This window comes from Theobroma umbraticum, unplaced genomic scaffold (genome assembly GCF_002168275.2).
Source record: "Theobroma umbraticum cultivar Fairchild unplaced genomic scaffold, ASM216827v3 scaffold_31.0, whole genome shotgun sequence".
In the NCBI taxonomy this organism is placed as follows: Eukaryota; Viridiplantae; Streptophyta; class Magnoliopsida; order Malvales; family Malvaceae; genus Theobroma; species Theobroma umbraticum.
In genome coordinates this window covers 699757-718576 of record NW_018397283.1, presented here as the reverse complement: position 1 = coordinate 718576, position 18820 = coordinate 699757, and the positions used below count along the sequence as shown (strand labels likewise).

At 36.7% G+C, this 18820-nt stretch overlaps 4 protein-coding genes across 7 annotated transcripts; 1 reads left to right on the top strand and 3 right to left on the bottom strand.

Moving 5' to 3' along the window:
• Nucleotides 1-101: 101 nt before the first annotated feature.
• Nucleotides 102-1442, bottom strand: LOC110428207 (large ribosomal subunit protein eL34-like). The gene is made up of 4 exons (XM_021443956.2): nucleotides 1283-1442; nucleotides 1059-1138; nucleotides 556-665; nucleotides 102-461 (listed from the first exon to the last, which is right to left on the bottom strand). Exons 1-4 carry the CDS (start codon nucleotides 1359-1361, stop codon nucleotides 368-370), a joined length of 363 nt encoding a protein of 120 aa, XP_021299631.1. The 5' UTR covers nucleotides 1362-1442; the 3' UTR covers nucleotides 102-367.
• A 590-nt stretch (nucleotides 1443-2032) lies between these two features.
• On the bottom strand, nucleotides 2033-6132 carry LOC110428385 (uncharacterized). Its single transcript, XM_021444215.1, has 5 exons — nucleotides 5511-6132; nucleotides 3917-5430; nucleotides 2822-3238; nucleotides 2507-2730; nucleotides 2033-2404 (listed from the first exon to the last, which is right to left on the bottom strand). Exons 1-5 carry the CDS (start codon nucleotides 5678-5680, stop codon nucleotides 2150-2152), a joined length of 2580 nt encoding a protein of 859 aa, XP_021299890.1. The 5' UTR covers nucleotides 5681-6132; the 3' UTR covers nucleotides 2033-2149.
• A 3541-nt stretch (nucleotides 6133-9673) lies between these two features.
• MEE12 (maternal effect embryo arrest 12) lies at nucleotides 9674-14146 on the top strand. Of its 4 annotated transcripts, none has more exons than XM_021443983.2 (5): nucleotides 9674-10017; nucleotides 10484-11093; nucleotides 11766-12608; nucleotides 12748-12890; nucleotides 13426-14146. In XM_021443983.2, exons 2-5 carry the CDS (start codon nucleotides 10484-10486, stop codon nucleotides 14032-14034), a joined length of 2205 nt encoding a protein of 734 aa, XP_021299658.1. In that variant the 5' UTR covers nucleotides 9674-10017; the 3' UTR covers nucleotides 14035-14146. The 4 variants fall into 4 exon arrangements, with proteins under 4 accessions (XP_021299658.1, XP_089641742.1, XP_021299656.1 ...); XM_089785616.1 differs by having other exon boundaries at nucleotides 10493-11093; nucleotides 13426-14145; XM_021443981.2 differs by having other exon boundaries at nucleotides 10380-11093; nucleotides 13426-14145.
• Nucleotides 14147-15129: 983 nt separating this feature from the next.
• On the bottom strand, nucleotides 15130-16417 carry LOC110428225 (zinc-finger homeodomain protein 11-like). The gene is given in 3 exon segments (XM_021443984.2): nucleotides 15130-16022; nucleotides 16024-16067; nucleotides 16070-16417. Coding segments are annotated over 3 exon segments (948 nt in total). The 5' UTR covers nucleotides 16368-16417; the 3' UTR covers nucleotides 15130-15416.
• Nucleotides 16418-18820: the final 2403 nt, after the last annotated feature.

The window sequence follows — 18820 nt, the reverse complement described above, 5'->3', positions numbered from 1 at the left end:
ACATATGGCCTTTCCTCCGAAGTGGTCAAATATACGCACATCACAGAATGAATAAGAAAAAGGTGCAGCATTATGTCATATTGAGGCAATCAGATAACTAGTTTAACGGTAATAGCAAAAACCACTAATCTGCAAATACATGGATCATCCAAATCCAGTTCCAACATGAAATTTCAGTGACCAGCTAACAAGTGAATGAACAAAACAAAATTTTTAACACAAGTAGATTTGTCGACGAAGATAAAGAAATAGAACACAGTTTCATAGCAGCCAAGCTAAAATATAAAAATCCCAATCTTGATCACTCAAGATACTATTCCCAGATTCGCTACCATCAATCCATAGCCAAATTTACTCTACTGAAATTCTAGCTCTTGGATGATTGCTTTTCCTTGGCCTTCTGAATCTTCAGGACCTTCTTCACAATCTTTTGCTCTTCCACCAAAAAGGCCCTAATGATCCTGGAATAATGAACAATCATGAAAATAAGTCTTCTCATATGCTACCAAATAGAAACAAGAAAGGACCGACAAGTCTAAGTCTTAAAGTACAAACCTTTCCCTGACAGCACCTCCAGACAAAACTCCACCGTAAGCACGGTTCACCGTCCTGCGGTTTCTTGGCAATCTAGACCTCTTGTACTCAGCAGGCCTCAAGTGAGGAATCTACAAGATATAGCCCACATTTAACCTCAAAACTACACTCAAACTAAAATAACAACCAGGCTTCTAATAACCACTCAATAAACCCAATTTTTTTCTCAATATACCCACATTGTACTTCAATTAAAAAGCCATGAAACACTGATCAAAATCAATCAAATGCATTAAAAAAAGATTAAATTAGCCTAAAATCATAATCAGCATAGCATATGTCTAAAATGTTGTCAAGATAAAAACTTCATAGAAGCTTTAAGAAAAAACAAATCAAAATCTCCAACAAAATTACATTTCTCCACTACCTAAAATCATAACCAGGAAGCAAATTTCTTCTAAATTTAAGATTCAATAAATTCAATCAAAATATTTAAAATAAAAAGGGAGGAGGGGGTAACATACTCCTTGAATTCTCTTGCCAGTAACAGGACATTTAGGCCCACTAGCTCTCTTCTTTGTGGTCTGATAAACAAGCTTCCCTCCTACACCAACAAGAAAAAGAACATAATCACCACCATGAATCCATGAGTGCACCATTAATCATAGACCGCCGTTCCCATCAGATAACAAAAAAAAATTTTCAAAAACGGATCTCCGTTCGGCAAAGAGGTGGGGGAGGAAGTTACCGGGAGTTTTGACGATGCGGTGCTGGTTGGACTTGGTGGCGTAGCTGTGGCGCGTGCGGTAGGTGAGCCGCTGAACCATTTTGGAGTCGCTCTGTTCTGTTCGTCTGTGCTTCGTCTAGGGTTTTTGAGGCGATTCGCTCCCGTAAGGCCTATGTTTATGTCTTAAAAGAGAACCGAGGGATGCTCTTTGTATTTTTTGGCCCTAGATCAGACGGCTGAAATAAGATCATGACTTTCGGGTCAAAATGGCGTTTATTAGGCTTGGGTTTGGGTTTTACATTGCGGCCCAAACCTCAGCCCAATACTATTTCAATAATTTAAAAAAGATTTATTTATTTGAAAATTTATGCATCCAACTTTAAGTTTGAAGGCAAAAGATTGCGTGTGACCATTTTTTTTAATTTTTTATTTTACATTTTTACCCTTTTATGACATGTCATAATTAATAATTTCATTTAAATCATAATATATAATTTTATAAAAAAAATTTTATGTGTAATATGAAACTTTCAATTACATCTTTATTCTTTTATTTATGTCAATTGAGCTCTATACTTATTATTTAATATCAAATTAACTAAATTTGAATAAAAAATATTGACGTGACATATTTTGATATAAATGAATTAACCGAATCGGTTTTAAGCGAGTTAACCCAATATGTTTTAACATTCAAATTGGGTTGATCTGATACTAATTGACTAAGAATTCTTGGGAAAGAAAAATGCTGGAGATCAACTTGGAAAAAGAGAAATTTTTTTCTTTTTGTGTCAAAATGCCAATATCTTTGTATTGCTTTATCTGTTCTTGTATATATTCACAACTGACATCAAGTATAGTGGCAGTGGCCTGGGGTGGTCACCATGTTTAACATGGGAAAAGTGTAAATGAGGGCTCTAACTCTATCTTTCTGCTACTAAAGTTTATCCTGTTTAACTTCTCATGACACCAGACTAACTGATCTGTGGTTATTTTCAACATGTTCAGCACTCTTGAGACCAATTTCAGCTCAACTTGGGCTATGAAAAGTGCATGGTCTAACAGATTCCCATGGTGTTGCCTCTGCAACTTCTTGATTATGCAGTTTGTACTTCTTTGAATATCTTTCAGCCTTTTCTCCCTCTGTATGGAAAGGAAAAACCAAGAACATGGTTAATCTCAGAGCTTTGAGTTGCAAAAGCAAAATGAGCGTATGTTCAAAGAGGTTTAAGGAAGCAAAATTACCTTTTGAAGATCTGTTCTAACATCCATCAATAGCTCAAAATCAGTGGGGTCATGTGGAGCAACCCGGGCTTGCTGGGGAGTCTTGGAGGTCGCATTTGCTTCATCTTTATCAGCACGAAGGAATTCCCAGAAAACCTGCATTGATTCCTCGATGATATCTGTCAACATTTCACTTGACACTGCATCTTCCTCTCCAGCTCCATTCTTGTGTCTTGAACCATCATCTGCAAGGACATTGTGCTTTGGATTAACCATTTTTTTCAAGGACTAAAACCATGTTTTGGAATACATAGATCAGTGGTCCAAGTTGTTTACCTTTAACCATTGGAACTTGAAGGAGATGCCGAAGTGCACGTCTGTTCTTGACATAATTTTCAACTCTTGGTCTGCCTTGAAAGGGTTCGTTCTCCAAAAATCTTTGCATAAGCACTTGAAAAAGTTGGAACTCCCCAGCAACTTGGTTATACTGACGAATTCCGTGGCTGTCACATCCCAACAACTCTTCTACTTTTCCATATTGCCAATTTAGTATTTCCCAGGAAAGGCAGACTTGTCCAACATAGACTGTCTCAAAGTCCCTTTGCAAATCTCTAATCAACTTCATTGCTGGGTCAGCTTCAGGCTTCCGTTGCTTGAATGGCCATACGTTCTGTGAGAGAACTGACTTAACTCCTGGAGCTGATGATTTTCCAACTTTACTTAATCGAACTGGGTCTTTTAGTTGAAGTAAACCTAGAGATGTATGGATAATCACCAAAAAAAGTCAATACAGTTCATTCAACAAGAAATTTCGAATCTTATACATCTTTGTTAGGATACTTTAGAACCATAGAGAGAAATGGAAGTGTGGAAATCACAATCTACCATTGACATGAATGAGGTGATAGACATTAGGATACTTTTGGACCATAACTCTCATATGACTATATGAGACATGGAAGTGGGGTAATACCAATCTTCCATCGATTTGAATGTGCCCATAGAAATCCAGGGAAGGGGAAAAGGTAGGTCAGATGGCATTAAAGAATACTGACATGGACTTCCACCTGGTAGCAGCATCATGGATTTGAGAAATGAAAAGGTCATTGGCTGCACATTTGTTAGTAAAATAGTGATGGGAATAAAGATGATGGAGACCCACCAGGCAATTGATTTCTTCTAAAAGATCTCTTTTATGGAAGGGAGGGAAAAAAAAATCTTCGACAGGTTAAAAGCCAGATGGCAGCTTCTGGTTTTTACATAGAGAAAGAAGCTGAGAAGATTGAATGAGACAAGATGGGGCCCGAAATTCTTTAATCAATGTCCTACAATGTTGACTGAATTTACCATAGAAGGATTGTTTAACTGACAGATAAATCAAATTTCAACCAAAAAATAGAAGAAAATTGCAGGGTTTTTGTGGGGACTTACTGATGGCATGCATGGTCTGGGAATTCAGAATGTCCAGCTTCCTCATTCTGTCAGAGTAGCTCCTGTAAACCTTTTGAATTTCAGCGATATGATGTTTGTGATCATATTTTTCATCAATTTGCAGTGGCCCCAGTTCTGGTACCATCCTCGGAGACTCGAATTCTTCCAAAATTGTGGGAAGTCCCCCAGTTCTAGCGATTTTCAGTTCCGTTTTCAGCCGCTCTATCAGGTCATCGTGCTCTGAATCATCTTGATCCTCATAATTTAAGTCGGCTTCCTCCTCCTGCATGGTTGGTTCCATGGCTTTTTCTGGGGAAATTATTGACTCTTCTGGGTCATCTTCATGCTCAATGGTTAAACGTTCTCTAGACTCTGTTTCTCCCATTACACACAGTTTTTCAGACCGGAGTTCCAGTTCTATAAATTCATCATCAGAATCAGTGATTGGACTTGTTATAATTGCTGCCTCGTGATCTGTAATACTTGTATTTCGTTCATGAGTTTCGTGGCCATCGGTTACCAGGAGACTTTCAGGTCTCGAGTCCACCATGTTGGCCAAAACTTCATGAGTAATTGACTCAACGTCAACCTTGCTTCTTGGGCTAAAAGCTTCACCATCCTCGTTAGATTCGTCCTTTTCGCGTTTCCATTTCTCTAAGTACATGTCAATTACAGGACTCTCCAAAAAGTCCTCGAATTTCTCTTCAACATGTTCCTTGTCTTCTATTTCACGTTTGCGTTTCTCTGAATTCTTTTCAATAAAGTGATTCTCAGCAGCTACCTCTGATTTTTCTTCGGAAGTATCTTCCATTTCAATCCCCTGTTTTGGTTTCTCCAAAAGTTTTTCAACAATGAAATTCTCAACAGAGTCCCGTGCTTGCTCCTTAACAGCAACTTCCGTTTCTATAGCCTCTGCTTTCTCTCCAGCACAGCTTTCCGTTTTCTCCTCGACGGTAACCTCTGCTTCAACTAACTGTTCTTGTTTGATTTGTTTCTCGAAGACAAAGCTAAACCTCAGAGCAGATTCCTCTGTTTTATTTTCAAAAACATCATTTGTTTCTACTACCTGCGGTTCTTCTTCTTCATCCAAAAGCTTTTCAATCATGAAACTTTCGGTAGAGTCCTCTGCTTTCTCTTCGATAAAACTCTCTGTTTTCCTGTCGACTTCCTCGTCAATTACATCCTCCACTTTGAACTCGATTTCGTCAACATCACCATCGGCGGAGTCCCTTGAATCAGGAATTCCACCATTGAAATCGGCATAGTCATTTGCACCCATGTAGAACTTGCGCACGGTATAGTTCTCGGTTTTCGGTTCTTCAACGAATCTACTGATACTTTTCCTGTACAAAAACTCATACTTGCTTGTGCTTGCCACCAGGGCGGAATCCTCTCCTCCACAATATCCATGATCAACAAAATCACTACTCTGTCTTTTCTTCAAGCCATCAAAGTTTGAATCCAAACAAGCCCTAGAGTCATTCTCCTCAAGGCACCTATTACCGCCTGGAAACCTGCAAAAGACCCTAAACTTTAATCTAATATCATAAATCATAAGAAAACCAAGAACCGATATAAAAACAGAGTCCCATACCTGAAGATAAATCCCATGATTGATCCAAAAACATAGACAGTGAACTTGGAGAGCAAAACCCACAAATAATCAACAACTGGAACGATAATTCCACACAAAAACCCATTCATAAAACCCAACACAAAATCAAAATGGGTTTTCTTAATCCTGAAAAACCTCTTGGTGCCCATCGATTCAATCAACCTGTCTCATTTCTCAATCCTAAGCAAAGCTAGAAAAAAGGGTCACCGAGAAAATTAAATTCTCTCCCCGTCAAAGAGTAATACTTCATTGGAGAAAGTGGGGCTGTCCACTAGTTAGCAAAAGGTGAAATCTTTGGAGTCACGTTGATTGACGAAAGGCGAGATTTATGGGGGAGGAGATTCAGAGAAGGAAAGCTACGTACTCACCTTTGGAAAAAACATTTACTACAATTAAAGAAAGGAGGGAAAACATAAAGGAGCAACTTGGATTCCGAGGAAGATTTTAACTAAGTTTCAACAATTAAAAAGGGTTCCCTGTTTCAGTTTTTGGAAGATTCGAAGAGTGGACTGACACGTTTCGAGCTAAGAGTCAAATTCTCGTTAATGTCTGAAGAAAGTGGGAAAACTCTTTCTTCTGTGTGAAAAGGCATTTCCCATGGGAATTAATTAAGTCTTTTCATGGGACTTGCTTGGTGTTTGGTTTGGAGTTTTCCAGATTCTTGTTTGGTTTCTTTTTGAGTTAAAACATCGGAACCAAACATCCCAAACACCTTTTTCAATTTTTTAATTATTTTACTTTAAATTATTTTACTTTTTTGCCCTTTAAAATAAACAACCTAACCAACATTGTGTCTTAAAAAAAAAAAGGAAAAAGGGTGCAAATCTGACTTTCGATAAGTCGAGAATTTAATTTAGTAATAAATATATATTTTTAATTCTAAAATTAAATTTAATAATTTTACAATTTTTACGAGACGATAATAAAATTCAAAAATTCGGATCTCTTTCCATTCTATATCAAACTTCTTCTTCGTTTTTTTTTCAAAAAAAAAATCAACAATAAAGCATGTTCTAAAAATAGGAAAATTTGTAATAATCAACAATTATGAAATTTCTTTAACCTTATAATTATTTTTTATAGACCTTAATGCATGAATGATGCTTATATTTTTTTTTATTATTCTTTTATGGACATGGTGCTTTGCACCATCTTATGTAAGCACAAATATTAAATGAATATATATCAACTTTTTCTTTATTTTGTTATAAAATTTTCTCTATTATTATTATTATTATTATTGTTGTTGGGTTTAACTTTTTTTATTGTCTTGTTACCCATTGTATTACAATAAAATAATGATATGCTTTTGTAATTGGTAGCATAGCCCTTTCTGCCTATTTTTATTTTTCCCTATTTTGTCTAGGTTTATTAAAAAAATTTAAGCTTTAAAGCTTTTCCTTATTAATATCTAAAAATAAATAAATAAATAAAAACTGTCATTGTTATGTGCGATTGCATTGCAAAGAACAAATTTATTGTCAAAATGTTAATATAGGTAACCTAAAATATGTTACTTTATTCTTTTAATATATTTATTTTCATAAAATAATTTATTGTTTCATGTCGTGTTTGTGCATCTATATATAAATATTTTAAAAGTTAAAAAAAAATTCTATTAATCTTTACAACAATGACTTTATGATTAATCAATTAGATTATATTCCTAAATATTCTCTCTAAGGAGTACTTGTGCATAAGCTTTTGATTAAGAGATTCATTGCTTATTAGCTTTTTCTTAATTAGAATTCTCTTACTATAATTGACCAGGAGAATTAATTAATTATATATTTTTTATGTGTATATATATATATATATATATGCGTGGAATGGACTTATTCATGAGTAGGGTTACTTACCAAGCCTGTGGTTTTGGCTTGACTTTGGGTTTGCTTTGGAGAGAAATTTTACGGCTTAAAATGAATAAAAAAATTTATTATATTAAATAAATAATATATTTTAATTAAAATTTAATATTAGAGTATACCTTGGCAAAACCTACAAAAATTTAAACCAAATCAATACAAACTATTGTTGGGAAGGCGACTCCCACCATGTGAATTAAAGACAAATGGCATTGAGGAAGAGAGTGGGAGAACTTCAACTAGGCAACCACTCAAAGAATCAGCACATTCCTTTGCTGTATAAGCCTGCAAAATTAGGAAGGATTTGTTCTTCCTGTTGAGTTGTTATAGCAACAGCTAGCCAGAGGAACAATTGGCTTTTTGGTAATGGAAGTTCGGCATACACTTTCGGATTTATATTTGATGTATTGTCAATATACAATATTTATATATTATTATTTAATCACAGAACATTTTCTTATAAACACATAAAAATAAAAATTCAAAAACAAAGTTAAAATAAATATTTTTAAAATTATGAGTATTTATTCAATAAATATATTGTTTACCCTTCAATGCCAACAAACTTGTTTGCCAATTATAACATACTAAAGTAATCTATTTTAAGTATTTTTTTTATAAATTTAAAGATTTAATTGTTTCATTTAACTTTGCAATATCAATGTGTTAAGGAAAAAACAATACTTAGCAAGAAGTCTTAATTAAGAATATCAGAAGTAAAAACAAAATTTCAATGGCCCCAAAAACTCGAAATTAAAAATTAAACATATATTAGTTGAATAATGATTGAGATAGTATAATAAACCTATCATAAAATTTTGAAAAAAAAAAGTATAATTCTAATAAATACCATTAAGCAACATATATATATATATAATGATAAAATTCTGGTCCTTTTTGAATTAAGAAAATTCCCAATGAAAGCTTAAAATTTGGCCACAAGCTCCATTAACATAGCTGGCTAGGCCGCAAACTCTCATCTCCATCACTTTCAATGGAGAAAAAGTCTCACAAACTAAACATGATTAATTAGACAAAAAAAAGGGTTTGGCTCTAGTCAACAACATCATTCGATATTAGTCATTATTCCCCGTCCAATGCCGCCTTCATTTCTTCAGCTTTAAATGGACGGTTATGGCCGGTGTTGTTTGTCATTTTCTTAACCAACAAGAAGAAGAAGAAAAAAACTTAAATAGTAAGAGAATTTTAAAATTAACGGCTATGAAATTTAATACCCGATGTTTACGTGACATATGATTTATCAAGTTGGCATGATCACGTGACATTAACGTAGATAAAAACGATAATTATGTCAATTCTTCATAAAAATAAAAAATATTAATTGACATTTTTTGTTCAGGTTACGGATTTATGCTACGTGTGACAATTAATTTGTGTTGATTAATCTTTGGACCGCACATAAAGCAAAATCAAATCAGATTCTGATTGGGACATTTTGCTACATTTTTTCTTCTTTCCTCCTCCAATGACAAAATTTCAGAGGGTGAATAAAATTCTTGATGACTGAGGGTGTCAATTTGCAGGGGAAATTGGAAAGCGATATATGCTAATTTGCTGCCATTGGATCAAAGTGACCACTTGCTTTTGCACCAGCAAATTGTTTATCCATTCATTGTGCCACTAGTTAGACATTTCCAAGCCCTAATTGAAATCAATATTCTTGAAAGGACTGGTTCAATGGGGTAAAATTGTTAGCCTGTAATGAAATTCTTGGTAAGTTTGTGCTCTTTGTTCTTTAAGCTTAACGGCAAAGAAATTGAAAGCTAAATACGAGCACACAGAAATCTTCTGCTTACGGTATTCATTTTTCTCGTCTTATTATTTTTCATAATTTTACGTTACTCTAAACCCTAGTATCCTCACTTAGTGTTCTTTCTTTTATTTTATTTGATGTTATCTTTTATAATTTTAGATAACTCTAAATGATAATATAAATTTTTTTTTAAAACATTTGACATGATTTTTTTTTTAATATTCTTGATGCTGTCAACCACCTTGCCTGCTTTTCCTCTGAAGATGCTTGACATGAGTTAACCTAATGAGATATGTAATATCCATACGTATAAACTTTTTAAAATTTTCGTATTTACTTGATATAAGATTGAAATATTTTACGTAATTTTTTAGGATTAATTTTTTTTTATCTTTTTGGGCTTTTAAGTTTGGTGCCCTTAGTTTCATTTTTTGGGCTGACATGTTTTATTAATATAAATATTAATAGCAGACTTAGCTAGAGGTAACACGTGACCAATCGGATCCGGTTGGACTTCTTTAAGTTTCTGAGGTTATTTTGGACCCAAGGAACTTGCGATAAAGGTGCGGGCGGATACAGGGGAGGGACAGGGGAAAGGAGAGGAGAAAGAGGAAAGAAGGGCGGAGGACGCCGATACCGACGGCGTAGAAGAGGAGCAGAGATGGAAGGAAAAGGGAAGAGAGAGAGAGAGATAGAGAGAGAGTGCATCGTAAATAAACACACAGATTACATATGAGAAAAGAGAGAGGGAGCACAAAAAGAATCGAGGCTGACGTACAATCCAACTCCGACCAGCAACTGAGTGGCACTCGGTTTCTCTGCAATTGGTTAAACAAGTTGTCTTAGGGTCAGTTCTCTATCGATCTTTTAACCCTTTAATTCATTGCTTTGGGGCTTGTATTTCGCTCTTCATTTTGCTTATTTTCCTTGTAGTTCCTGCTCTGTTCTCAACTCTATCCTACTTTTTGTAATTCATGCAGTTTTCCTTTGTTTATCCAATGCTAATTTTCTTTGAACTATGAATTATGTTCTTTTTCCCGAGCTGGTTATTTATTGGGCTTAGAAAAGAGCTGTCTTTTTTGTAAGTAGTTTCCGCATTGCAGCTTAAATATGTTTGCAAAGGTCACAATTTGGTAAAAATTGGTTTTCTCTTCTCTGGTACTTGAATGGGTTGTTATCTCATTTTATGTTTTGATGCTTGTTCAGCAGTTTGTATGTGTTCACAGCAGCGCAGCACTAAGTTTGGAAATGAAGACAAGCTTGCTGTAATAATCCCCTGCAACTTGTCAAAATTCATTCTAACCAATCAATAGATGGACCAGGAATGCTCCAAATGGACGTGCAACACGTGCGGGAATGTTGGAATGGCTGATGGATCGGATGGCTACTATTACTGCTTTAGGTGCGGGTCTCAGGCTGATGATGTCATTGATACAGGTGTTGCCGATGAGGATTTCGTTGAAAGGGGTTCCCAGGGTGGTGCCCTTTACTTGGCCAGCCATACACGCCATGCTCGCCAACCTGTTACCCCATCCCAACCAATCTCACAATTCAACTCCCAATCTCAGCAGTTTTGGTCTCATTTGACCCAAGAGCCCAGAGATCATGATGATAAGCAGGGTGGAATGGGAGATGATGCTGGTTTGGATGGTGTGGGGCCCACAGGCACAAGTGATTTTGGGGCATACTCTATGGATGTATATAGTTGTGAAGATTATTACAAGGAGGTTCGGAACAGGTATGTGATGGGGTTGCAGATGATGATACAGGCTCAATGTGAGGCTCTAGTGGAGAAGTTTAATGTGAAACCTTTGATTTGTGGGATAGTTGGAACTATTTGGTTGAGGTTTGTGGCTAGCACTAGAGTTTTTGATGATGATTGGGCTGATGAGGCTATACGACAGTCTGAGATTCAAAAATCAGGTATTGGCTGTATTTATTTTTAAACCTTTTCTGTTATTTACCTTTTAGTTGCAGAATTATGAGTAGATGAAAAACTTGTCAATGTCAATAAGGCACTATGTGGGCCATGTGTAGTGATATTGGAGTATTAAGGGTAGTATTAGTTCTTTAGTAATTCTGATCCTGCAAAGAAAAAGAAAAAGATTGTTGTTGTTTGTAGTTTATTTTTTATAGCTATTTGATTGCATGCAACAGATTAGTGCTGCTCTTAATGGTTTAGTAGGTCTTGGTAATAGTTAAGGAGGATTTGTCATATGCTGATCTTGGCATTCTTGTCATTTGGAAAAGAGAGTAGAAGTTTAATTTCAGCTTTAGCTGAAAATATGAATATATGAATAAAAATATCTCAGTTTGGTGAAAATCATTTTCCAAAATTTGGTTGGTGCTGTAGTTTCATGGCAATTTGAAAATTTTCTTATCATTCAATTTTTGATGATGAATAAGAAAATTATTCTTATCAAAGGTGGTTCAGCATACTGGATGAGAAGGTGATAAATGTTTTATTCCTTACTCTTTACATGCAATTCTTTATGTTGTTTTCTTCTCTCTCTCTCTCTTTCTCCTCCCCTTTAGATAGTCACTATTAATAATGTTACTTCGTTGTTACTATGTGCAATTTTCCCCTCCTCCTAGGAGAAACTGTTGATTTTAAGCAACCTGCTTCTTACAAGGCGGAACCTCACAACAGACATGGTCAGAGAGCAGTATTTATATGGTTTAAGGACTTAAGAAGAAGGATTCCACTATCTTGTTCTTTAGCTGTTTCTTTTCTAGGATGTCATGTTGCAAGGGAAGCAGTTTTAGCAACAGACATCATTAAGTGGTCAGTTGAAGGGGAGCTTACCTATTTTGATGCTTTTGTTGAAATTGAAAAACGCATCGGACGATCTCTGCCTCCATTTCCTTTAAGTCTTAGGAGTATGTTTAGGCCTAAGCATGCTGTTCCTGCTCAAAAGTTGGAATCACTGGCAGCTAAAATTGCTGAGTGCATAGGCTTGAATTTACCACCAGTGAATTTCTATGCAATTGCTTCCAGATATCTAAAGGAGTTATCTCTTCCAGTGGAGAAGATTCTACCGCATGCATGCCGCATACATGAGTGGGCGTTGCCTCCAGAATTAAGGTTGTCAACTAATAATAGTGGACTTTCTACTCGTGTCTATGTGATGTCAATACTGGTGGTAGCAATACGGATTCTATATAACATAAATGGATTTGGGGTGTGGGAAAAGAGTTTGTCTTGTTATAATCTCCCTAGCAAATCTAATGAAGCTGTGAGTAAGGACCCCAAAAGTAGTCCTAAAGGGAGGGACCATGCAGAGGATTGTTCTGGTTCTCCTCATGTGAATGATATTGGTACTAGTTCCGCTCGAAACTCATTACATGATCATGAATCCAAGTTTGATGCCGTGGAGCTTTTGTGCAACCTTGAAGCAAGATTCAACGAGATTAATTATGCAGACCGTGATGTTAAATGTATGATACTGTCACTGACTCCTGGGATTATGAATTTAGCTAGCTTAACCATTTTAGAATTTCCCTTTTTGTGAGCCATCCCCCTCCTCCCTCCCTTTTTCCCTTGTCCTTTACTTGACTTGTTTCTTTTACCATGCAGTGACAGATCTTTCTGAAAGCATGCCAAACTATCTACGATTCTGTCAGGACGTGATCTTTGCTGGATCAGAGCTGCCCCTGGACTTTTATCACGAGGAGAAAGGTTTAATTGACAAGTTTTGGGATTTTTATCAGAAAGAAAAGGTAACTCATAAACTTTGGCTTAATTTTTATTGGAGTTGTTGAAGTTAATGCAGATGGATTCATGCTTACTATGGTCCGTGACCTTGCCTGTAACTTAGAATTCTTTTGTTAATATGGTCTGTGACCTTGCCTTTAATTTGGAATTCTGTTGTTCCATTTTGGCTGAATTTTATTTGCATTTACTATATGTTATGTTGCAAGTTGGAAGAAGACTGAATATTGTTGGATTTTTGTTTTGTCCTAAATTTCAAATATTCTATTAATATCCTTTCATTTTTTCCTTTACATTTTTCTGCCTCTCAAATTATAAGGTTGTCATGTTGTGTTAGCTGTCCTTCTTGAGGCTTATCGGGGGCCATTCTGACCTGGTTCTGATCTGTTTCTATTCTTCCCGTCACATTTGGAAGAATTTGGTGGTCATCTCTTTGGGTGGTCTTTCATAAATGTACCATAAGCTTCTCGTGAATGTATGTTTCAAGTTAGCAAATAGCAAATTCTTGTATATTCCAATTATTATTACCTATGTTGATTGCAGGGTTCTGAGGCAGCAGAAGACGTGGGAGAACATTATAGGAGCGCTGATGACATTGGCTGCAAAGTGGACAAAAGGGTCAGAGATAGCGAATGTCATAGTAGTCCCTCCAAAGACGGAAGGACTTCCCTTGATGATTTATACTCGCAGAAACACATGGAGGATGTTGAGCATTCTTCCCAGACTTCAGAGGAACATGAAAGTTCAGAAACCAGCGACAAAGTTCTGGCAGAGAACTCCAAACATAGAGCAATAAGACTGATGAAGAAAAACATGGAGGAGAACAGGTTCCTTTATATCCCACCAAGGGTCAAGCTGAAGAGACTCAGTTACCTTCACTACGCAAGGAAGAAGGATGAAGGTGCCGTGATTTACGTTGCTCATGCCGATTATTACATCTTACTTCGTTCTTGTGCCAGGGTCGCCGAGGTTGACATGCGGATCATGCATGTCGGAGTACTGAGCATGGAGAGGAGATTAGCTTGGTTGGAAAACAGAACTGATCACTGCTTGCATTTGACTCCTCCTAGTTCTACATGTAAATTTTGTACTGATGAGACAGAGCAAGCAGCAGATGATCCTACAACTGAACTTTCAAATCTGAATTTATAAGTTTTCTCCAATTCCCACCTTAGCTTTCTTTCCTATTCCCTTTCATGCATAATTTAGATTATTGATAATATTAAAGAATATTAGATTAAAATGTACAACCAAATGATTATATCTTTAGGTTTAACTATAAAAAAAGAGAATATTTTATACTAGATGTTGTTTTCTTTATTAAGGGAAAGTTGTGATTTTAAATCCATATTTAAGCTTCTTTAAACTCACTTAAATATATTAAAGAAAGCAGAATCAAAATCTAAGTTGGGGTCAAAGCCGGCCAGAAAGGGAAGCAAAGTATATATAAAAAAAGGAGCTAAAAATTGAACCACCATCTTTGAGCTTTGAAGGCTGCCAAAGACCATTAAGAAAAAGAAAAAAAGAAATGTTAAAGAAATGTAACACGTCAAAACTTAGGGAAGGATCAGACAAGTGGATCAATTATTAAATTATTAAGCTATAACTAAACTAGCGCAACTTCGATTTTGCTGCTTATCATTAGGCACTTACAAAAAGGGGAAAGGTGGCAATGTTCAAAGTAATATTTTTATTGTCACCTAACCTTTTTTAATTAAAAAACAAGAGCCTGCATGCTTGCCTTGGAAGATTAGATGAGAAGAGATGACATACAAAAATAGGCATGTTGAAAGCCAGAATATTGAACAAGCTAATGGAAAAATGACAAATATAGAAGGGGTAGAGACTGTTTCATGTAGGGTCACAGGGTAAGTTTGATGATTTTTTGTTGGGAATAAACAAAGGAAAAAGATTTGGGGTTTAATTCAGCCTAAGGTGTACCAAACCCAAAGTAGAGGCAGAGCCATTATCTTTGAATAATACAAATGTGGTGAACATTTTTGCTGCAAAAGTCAAGGATTCTTCATGAATGAATAAAAGACAAAATGTGACTTGCACAAGGACATCTCCTAACTGATCATACGCCCAGAATTTGAGCAAAACCCAGTTTTTTGGACACATTAAAGGAATTAGAGGATGTTAGGGAAGTGGATAATACCAAAGAGAACTCAGCAAGGAAGGCACTACAAACAAGAGAGAATGGGAAAAGAAAGGCAACTATCAAGTCTGAGCTAGAAGACAAAAGAATTATGCTATATGTCCAAACATCAATTAGCAGATAGAATTAACAATGACAAAGTAATTCCCTTTAATTGTTATCCCCACAAGTCATATCCTCAGTTCTCTTCCTCTTGCACCTCCAAACTACTAATTAGATTTACTAATCAGCGAAAAAAGAGAAAAAAAAGATAAAATAACTCTAAGGCCATAAACAAAGGTTAAAAACGTCCAAAAAATAGAAAAAAAGAAAAAGCAACAAAAATACCCACTAAAGCCTGCTGCTTTCTATCAAAGTTTTCAGCATCGTTTCCAAATTAAGATGCAGATGAAGACCCATTAATAGTAGAAACATGAAGCTGAATACTACAATCATTGTTGTGGATGTCGCTATTGGAATCAAAGCTAACTCCAGCATTGCCATTTCCATTACCTTCATTGCTGCCACTGTTGTTGTTGCTGTCAATATTGAGATTACCAACTGCTAATATCTCTTTCTTGCTAAAAGTGTTCTTGTTGTTGTGCATCCAAACCTTGAGAACTCCTCTATCAACCCCAACTTCATTGCAAAACTCCTCTATCAATCTTTCCTCACTCTTTGGCATCCTCCAACCAAGCCTCTCAGCAAAAGCATGCATCTTTTCTTTCTGTTCCTTGCTAAACTTTGTTCTCGACCTCTTCCTCCCACTTGGGTTGTTGTTGCTGTGGTTCTCTATCCTTCCCATCGTTGGATTTGGGTGGTTTAGGTGATGGTGGTACTCATCCAACGGCCCTGAGTAGCCTGTGCTCAAGGCCAGCAGCATGTGGGGTGCAGAAGAGTAGTAAGAGTATGGGACTGGTGAGGATGGGGTATGGGTTGGGCTGGGGCTCGGACCCCGGCTATGGGTTGGGCTTGGACTTGAGCTAGGATTAGTCCGTGGTGGCAGGTGGTTGGATGAAAGCAGGACCATCATAAGGGTCACGGCGGGGAAGTTGCGGTGGCAGCCACAGGCAGCACACTTGAGGGAGGCAGGGTCAGTTGGGGTAGCAGTAGGGCTAGGCATGAACTCCCCACAGCCATCCAGGGCATGTCCACCCAAGCTCGCTGCATGGTTTTTGAGGCACTCTTTGTAGGAAACCACCATTTCCTGGTGATGTTGTGTGTAGAGATGATGTTGCTGGTGCAGTTCCTGAGGAGCAATAAAGACTTGCTCTTGGCGTTGTGGGTTGTGTCTCTGATGAGGGCTCAGCTTGTGCGTACGGGAAGGTTTAGTGTTGATTAGCTCCATGGCTTAAAAGAATTTTAAAACATAAAAATAAGGTGAAGGCCTGATGTGGTTATGGGGGGGGGGGGGGGGGCGGGGGGTGTGGGGTGACCTTTTTGTGGGGTTAGGGTTTAGCTAAGCTTGAGAGCATTTCTTTGTTGGTTTACTAGGTGTGAATACAGGCTATGAAGCTTTCTATGCCATGTATAAATGGCAAGAACATGAGGGTGATGATGATGGTTATAATGAAAACTGATTGCTCTCTCTCAGCCCAAATTAAAAAAAAAAAAATTTAGTGTAATACAAAAGAGTATCAGAGAAAAAGAAACTGAGAGGATAATAATATAAAAGATTAGATGCAGGAGGGGACCCTGCAGAAAATTTTACAGAAGATTTCAACCACCCACGTTTTGTTCACCTTTATTTTCCCCCAAATGATTTCCATCTTAGGTTAGTTTTCCAGCGGTAAATATGTTTCAGGATCCAGCTTGGGAGTGTAAGAATATATTACTTTTGATATTTAATATGGAGCAGTGCCCTGCAGATTCAACCCGTACCAAAGGCATGTGTGCGTGGCGGATGAAATTGATGCACAGTTTGCATAAGGACAGTGTATTCGAAGCCCCTAAACCAGCTCATCCCTCTTTCTTTCTGCAAATGAGATTTGCTACAGGTTTTGTTGCTTCCTTGGCCGAGGCTGTCCCTCCACTCTCCTCTCTCTCTCTCCACCACCCTTTTGAAAGACAGACAGAGAGAGCCCCATTTTGTCAGCTCTCAGCTGCCTCAGATTCCAAATTTTATACTTCTTTAGCAAGTAACTGATGGGGTGATTCCTTCCAAGCTTTTGTGCCAGAGAATTATGTGAGTGAATTCGTTTTCCAAAGGAATTGTTATACGCTTGTAAGAATTGGAGAGAAACCCCAATCCGAAGAGGCCAAGAGCAAAAACGAAGGTCTTCCCTTATTTTGCAACCCAAGCAAAGCCTCACACAGGGAAGTTCATCTTTGACTATTAAGGCATGTTGAGGGCTTGGTTTATCATGACTGTCCTTTCTTGGGGAGGACAAACCCACCTACTTAATCACCCAAGCATGATCATAAAATTGACCCCTACCTTCCAGATAACTTAATCTTTCAGGAATTTAATCAAGGCTATTGATGAACAAGACAGGAGACACAAGGATTAGAGGGGAGAGATTAATTCAAGCACAGAAACCTTCTGTATTCATTTAATATTTGATACGATTAGGCACCGACTATTTTTAAAAAAAAATTAATGTTAAAATTTAAGAGAGGGGGCCATGGCCATCCCTTAATCATAATCCTCCTATGCTTCCACGTGTTGTTCCAAAAGCAAAAGGCAAAACTTGATGTGGCGGCAAGCCATGTTTTTATTTCTTAAAAAAAAACCTTTGTGTGTGTTTTCCTTACAAAGTCATACATAGCATGCATCGTGTATTGTTTCATGCTTTTGCCAACAAGTTTGTTTGTTCCTCTGATTCACGTTATGGAGCTTTGATTGAAATTGCCCGACCTAACTCAATGTACTAATCCAATACAAATCTTATCTTAATAATATTAAGACTTTTGAAGATTATTATAATCACGAATTAAAAAACGTGTGACAGATTATTTTCTTAACTTTACACGTTAATTCACATTAATCTTCATTTTAGATTTTAAATTTGGGTTCATGTTTGACTCGATAAAAATGCTTTAAATTCCATTTATTTTTACATAAACCAACCAATTTTAGTATTAGTAAGTTGAATCATACTAGACATGAACAGCGTTCATGAACCCAGACTCGCATAGCTGTGAGCAATAAGTTAAAACGTCAGTATGCAAATTAATTGAAGGAAAAGGGATGGTTGTACAAAACCTTCCCCCCTGCCTGTTTGGTTTTCAAGATGTGATATTTTGTCTTTTATGTTTTGCGACTGAGGTTAATCCTTTGTTCCTCAATCATGCTTTATTAGAATCCAAGGAACAAATCTAGCTCAAATACAATTCAATAGGGAGGCATCAAATCTCTCTTTTGAGAGAGAAAATTTCCATAAGATATCATTTCATGTTCGATATTTAGGACGGGGTATCTTTTTTTAATGACGTTTTAATATTTCTTCTGACGTGTAAAGAATACGAATTTATATATAAAAAAACAGTGAGAGAAAAATTTTCATCGCATCTGCTGCAGGACCCAAAAACGACAGGATTAAGGTAGTGAATGAATTGAGGACACTGAGTAAGCTAGGAAGGAACAAAGCCTGAAAAGGGTGTGGAATTAGAGTCAAGAAACCTCTTAATGGATTAGAACAATGTCCGGACAATGAAGTCATCATCAAGGAAGCACGCGCATTGGGTGCACAATTTGACACAAAGTAATGGCTCTACTACTGAAACAAGGATTGACCAATTCTTCCATTTTCCAGGGCCGAAAGGCAATATGCTATAAAGGTTTTTTTTTTTTTTTTATTT

What these genes read in the sequence shown, in the direction of transcription:
- LOC110428385 (XM_021444215.1), bottom strand. Translation starts at nt 5,680, where the DNA reads ATGGGCACCAAGAGGTTTTTCAGGATTAAGAAAACCCATTTTGATTTT. An exon ending in CCAGACCATGCATGCCATCA is followed by an intron (nt 3,239 to 3,916) that starts GTAAGTCCCCAC and finishes ATACATCTCTAG; the next exon opens with GTTTACTTCAACTAAAAGAC. An exon ending in TCAAGTTCCAATGGTTAAAG is followed by an intron (nt 2,731 to 2,821) that starts GTAAACAACTTG and finishes ATGTCCTTGCAG; the next exon opens with ATGATGGTTCAAGACACAAG.
- MEE12 (XM_021443983.2), top strand. Translation starts at nt 10,484, where the DNA reads ATGGACCAGGAATGCTCCAAATGGACGTGCAACACGTGCGGGAATGTT. An exon ending in GTCTGAGATTCAAAAATCAG is followed by an intron (nt 11,094 to 11,765) that starts GTATTGGCTGTA and finishes CCCTCCTCCTAG; the next exon opens with GAGAAACTGTTGATTTTAAG. An exon ending in TGCAGACCGTGATGTTAAAT is followed by an intron (nt 12,609 to 12,747) that starts GTATGATACTGT and finishes TTTACCATGCAG; the next exon opens with TGACAGATCTTTCTGAAAGC.
- LOC110428207 (XM_021443956.2), bottom strand. Translation starts at nt 1,361, where the DNA reads ATGGTTCAGCGGCTCACCTACCGCACGCGCCACAGCTACGCCACCAAG. An exon ending in CTGGCAAGAGAATTCAAGGA is followed by an intron (nt 666 to 1,058) that starts GTATGTTACCCC and finishes TATATCTTGTAG; the next exon opens with ATTCCTCACTTGAGGCCTGC. An exon ending in GGAGGTGCTGTCAGGGAAAG is followed by an intron (nt 462 to 555) that starts GTTTGTACTTTA and finishes TCATTATTCCAG; the next exon opens with GATCATTAGGGCCTTTTTGG.